The sequence below is a fragment of the Staurois parvus genome, unplaced genomic scaffold (genome assembly GCF_062004578.1).
Source record: "Staurois parvus isolate SC_StPar_1 unplaced genomic scaffold, SC_StPar_1.0 ptg001670l, whole genome shotgun sequence".
NCBI lineage: Eukaryota > Metazoa > Chordata > Amphibia > Anura > Ranidae > Staurois > Staurois parvus.
The window spans coordinates 442,501-447,500 of NW_028319466.1; the positions used below are offsets into that span (position 1 = coordinate 442,501).

A 5,000-nucleotide genomic window follows, 5' to 3' on the forward strand; every position below is an offset into this window, starting at 1 on the left:
TATGCACTCCTGTACATTACTAACTCTCTTCCCTGTACTCTATGCAATAAGCACTCCTGACCTCTGCACCCAGTGTGTTAAGCAATCCCGTTTCATGCACATTACGAACTCTTCTCCCCTGCGCTTTGTGCGATATACACTCCTGACCTCTGCACTCAGCGTTACGCACTCCTGTAAATTACAAACTCTTCTCCCCTGCACTCTGTGCGATAAGCACTCCTGACCCCTGCACTCAAGTGTGTTACCCCTGCACTCAGTGTATTATGCGTTCCTGTTCCCTATACATTACAATCTCTTCTCCCCTGCGCTCTGTGCGATAAGCACTCCTGACCCCTGAACCCAGAGTGCAGGGAAGAGAGTTCGTAATTTACAGGAGTGCATAACACTGAGTGCAGGGGTCAGGAGTGCTTATCGGTATGTTAAGTTACCAATACCCTGAAATCGGTTTGCAAAACGCGGCGTGATGTGAAGAATCGGATCATAGGTGTGAATACCCCTGCGATCCGATTCTAGTGCGGACCCAAAAAAGGGTCCTGCACCTTTTTGGTGCGGATGCAGTGCGATTTGAGCCATGTATGGCTCATATGGCACCGCACACAAATCGCATGTGATTTGCACAGGAATGCGGTGCGGTTCCTGAGCGAATCACATGCGATATACCGCACTGCATGAGTGTGAACCTAGCCCTAATGTAGTTTTCATTCTCTTTATAGTTGCTGATTTTCTTAAAATAATACCTCGTGGGTCTGTCCATTTTTTTTTTTTTTTGTTATCTTGTGCTGTGATCCTGCTGAAGCACATTTGACAGGCATGGTCCACAATTGTCATCATTAGGAAGCAAGCCCTGAGACATGTCATGCAATCATCGCTGACATGCGTGTACTGTAGACAGTAAGGGGTTTATTTACTAAAGCTGGAGAGTCCAAAATCAGACTCCCTTCTGCATAGAAACCAATCAGCTTCCAGGTTTTATTGCCAAAGCATAATTGAACCAGCTGGGGTTAGAAGCTGATTGGTTTCTATGCAGAAGGGAGACTGATTTTGCACTCTCCAGCTTTAGTAAATAAACCCCTATGTGGCTGCATGAGATCAACAGCACCAAGATAAAACAAAGGATGAAAAAAACCGAGAAAACAAATATTTTATAGATTTTATATAAGAGCACAGCCATTGTTTGTGATACACAGTACTTTAGCAAACGAAATATCATTTAGTTAGGTTCTACATCAGCAATGGGCAAACTACGGCCCGGCGGACCTTTTAATCCGGCCCGCGGAGCTAGGCTCCCGCTAGGCTCCTCTCACAGTCTGCCCTGAAGACCGGTGTAGCATGAAAATCTGTCTCCTATGAGGATCTGTCCCCCTCGACGTATCTGCGCATGTGCCGGAGATCACCGATCGGCTGCTAATGCCTGAAACTGGCACATGCGCAGATACGTCGAGGGGGACAGATCCTCATAGGAGACAGATTTTCTTGCTACACCGGAACGGCGCGGGAACACGGCGAGAGGAACGCGCGGAGCAAAGGTAAGTGAATTGACACAGGGGGGACTTAATATGGGGGATGAATTAATATGGGGAATGAATTACTATAGGGGGGATGAATTACTATATGGGGATGAATTACTATGGGGGATGAATTACTATGGGGGATGAATTACTATATGGGGGATGAATTACTATATGGGGGGTGAATTACTATATGGGGGATGAATTACTATATGGGGGATGAATTACTATATGGGGGATGAATTACTATATGGGGGATGAATTACTATATGGGGGGTGAATTACTATGGGGGGTGAATTACTATATGGGGGATTAATTACTATATGGGGGATGAATTACTATATGGGGGATGAATTACTATGGGGGATGAATTACTATAGGGGGAATGAATTACTATAGGGGGGATGAATTACTATATGGGGGATGAATTACTATATGGGGGATGAATTACTATATGGGGGATGAATTACTATATGGGGAATGAATTACTATATGGGGGATGAATTACTATATGGGGGATGAATTACTATGGGGGATGAATTTCTATGGGGGATGAATTACTATATGGGGGATGAATTACTATGGGGGATGAATTACTATATGGGGGATGAATTACTATATGGGGGATGAATTACTATGCTTACTATGGGGGAATATTACTATACTTACTATGGATGACACATACACATCATTCATCTACTCTTGGTCCGGCCCCCGGGTCCAATATATGAACCCATTGCGGCCCTCAAGTCAAAAAGTTTGCCCACCCCTGTTCTACATGTTCCTTTTGTGTTTGTTATATCAAGGACTGTTAACTAAGGTAATTGAGAAAAAAGCGTAAAAGCAATAATCGGGGGTCCACTTGTTAGAAAAGGGCTATAAATATATTATTTAAATTCTTCTCTTTTTTTTTTTTTTTTTATCTCCTAGGAACGTAAAAAACGTGGAGATGCCAATGATGACCTGTTCCTGGCGGATGTCTACGCCTATCAGGGCAAGTTCCACGAGGCAGCCAAGCTCTACAAGAAGGGTGGGCAAGAGAACCGAGCGCTGGATATGTACACAGACTTGCGCATGTTTGAGTACGCCAAGGTACTGTTCATCGAATGCTGAATATCTCCTCTTCTAGGACACGTGCCCCGACACTGCTTGTACTTGCAGTTCCTAAAGTAGGACTGAAGCACAACTTATTTTTAGGATGTAGACATTGGGGGAGATTTACTAAAACTGGTGCACTCTGGAATCTGATGCAGCTGTGCATGGTAGCCAATCGGCTTCTAACTTCAGCTTGTTCAGTTAACCCCTTCATGCCAAAGGGATAACCTCGCTGATCTTAATGTACAGTGAAGGAAATAAGTATTTGATCCCCGGCTGATTTTGAATGTTTGCCTCTCACAAAGAAGTGATCGGTCTAAAAATCGAATGTTCGATGTATTGTAACACAGAGAGACAGAATAGCAACAAAAAATTCAAAAGAAATGCGTGTCTAACAAATGATGACTGATCTGCATGTTCATGAGGGAAATAAGGATTTGATCCCCTTCACAAAACATTATTATTATTATACAGGATTTATATAGAGCCAATAGTTTGCTCGGCGCTGTACATTACAATGGGAGACAATACATGAGACAGTACAGTAACAATACAATGCGATACACCAGGAGTTCGAGGGCCCTGCTCCGTGGAGCTTACAATCTAGGAGTACTTGGTGGCAAATCCCTTGTTGGCAATCACAGAGGTCAGACGTTTCCTGGAGCTGGCCACCAGGCCTTCCAGTTCAACCTTTTTAAAAAAAAAAAAAAAGTTATAATCCTGTCCTGTACATCATTATGGCTACTTTGTATATCCAGATAAATTATACCGTTTTTTTTTTCCAGGACAAACTGGGCTTTTATTTGGTGGTGAATGGTTGTGGATATTTCCTGTGTTTTTTTTTTTTAATTTTTTTCTTAATCAAAGGAAAACTGGCCCAAAATACTAGAAAAAAAAATCTTTTTTTTTTGTAATTATTTAGCTGTATATATCTTGTTACTACCACAACCTACCACCAAAGAACCACCCAAAATAAATTCTTTCCCATAGTACAGCCCAGAAACAATAGTGCGCATTTTGCTTCTTTTTTTTTTTTGTTCTACTTAAAACACACACTAACTAACCCAAATACTTATTTTTTAAAAAAAAAAAAATCCTGTTCCTGACCTTGACCTTTGACCCTTACCTGACCCAAACACTAACCCTGGCACTGACCTATGTCAAACTTTGATCTGGGTATTTGTTTATTTTTAATTAATAAATATATATTATTATATATATATATTATTATATATTATATATATATATATTTTATTTAATATTTTTTTTTAATTCCATTTTTTTGTTTTTCTCTGCAAGGAGAGAGAGAGAGAGAGATAAAATGTGTCTCTCTCCCTCTCTCCTCCATTTAGCAGGAGAAAGCAGGGGTGCAGGCTTCACAGTGACTGATCACTGTGATGGCCAATCAGAGGCTATCACAGCGATCAGGTGACCCGAAATCAGGAGTTCTGGTTCCCTATCATTAGTACAAGACCCAGGGCTTCCAGTGAGACCCAAGTTTCGGTGCTGGGAGAGCGCCCTGCTCCGCGCTTCCAGCACAAAGGGAGATAGGCAAATATGTGGCCCCATGGCAAAAATCCCAGTGCAGTGCGGCTGCATATTTGTGTTACATCAGCGTCAAGTGGTTAAGCTTTGGCAGTAAATGCTAGAAGCTGATTGGTTTCTATGCAGAGTTGCATCAGATTTTGCACTTTCCAGTTTTAGTAAATAAACTCCAGTTGATTCCTTTGTCACGTCTAGATCAGGAATGAATAAATTGTTATACCTATACATTGTGTTGCACTAAAATATGAAAATTGCATTAAACACCAATATACAAAAATATGAATCTTTTTAAATTGAGTCCACTTGTGATCCACACAGTAAGTAATTGAAAAACTTCCAAGTGCCAAAAATATTTAACCACTTCCCGACCGGCCGTTGTATATAAACGGCCTCCCCGCACCCTGCTTGTGCGTGCTCCCCGGGAGCGCGCAGCACCGCGATCCGGTGCCCGCTGTGTCCTCCAGACCTCTGTACGAGGTCCCGATCATGTGATCACTGATTGGCCAATCAGTGATCACATGCAAAGTAGTAAGCAAGATGTCACTTGTGACATCATTGCTTACTATGTGTGAAATCTGTGAATGATCACAGAGGTCACATGGTACAAGGCTATTCACAACAGCCAACCAATCACAGCTCACTCAGTACTTCTCAATGACTGCAAGAATGCAGACAGGGAGAAAGAGAAATGATTGCTCTTACATCCTATATGGGTGTAAAAGCAATCCGTTTAAAAAAAAAAAAAATCTTCATCACCCCCCCCCCCCCCCCCCTCCACAAGTAGTACAGTGTCACCATGGTGACACTGTACTGCTAGGGTGACAGTATGTAAAAAAGAAAAAAAGTAATAA

At 42.1% G+C, this 5,000-nt stretch overlaps 1 protein-coding gene across 1 annotated transcript in view; it reads left to right on the forward strand.

Annotated features, from left to right (window-relative positions):
• The window catches only part of IFT122 (intraflagellar transport 122), a 135,756-nt gene that overhangs the window by 58,075 nt on the left and 72,681 nt on the right, over positions 1-5,000 (forward strand). Inside the window, exon 17 of the mRNA XM_089663342.1 lies at positions 2,440-2,601. Within this exon, the coding sequence (XP_089519468.1) occupies positions 2,440-2,601 (162 nt within the window). The remainder of the gene's footprint in view (positions 1-2,439; positions 2,602-5,000) is intronic.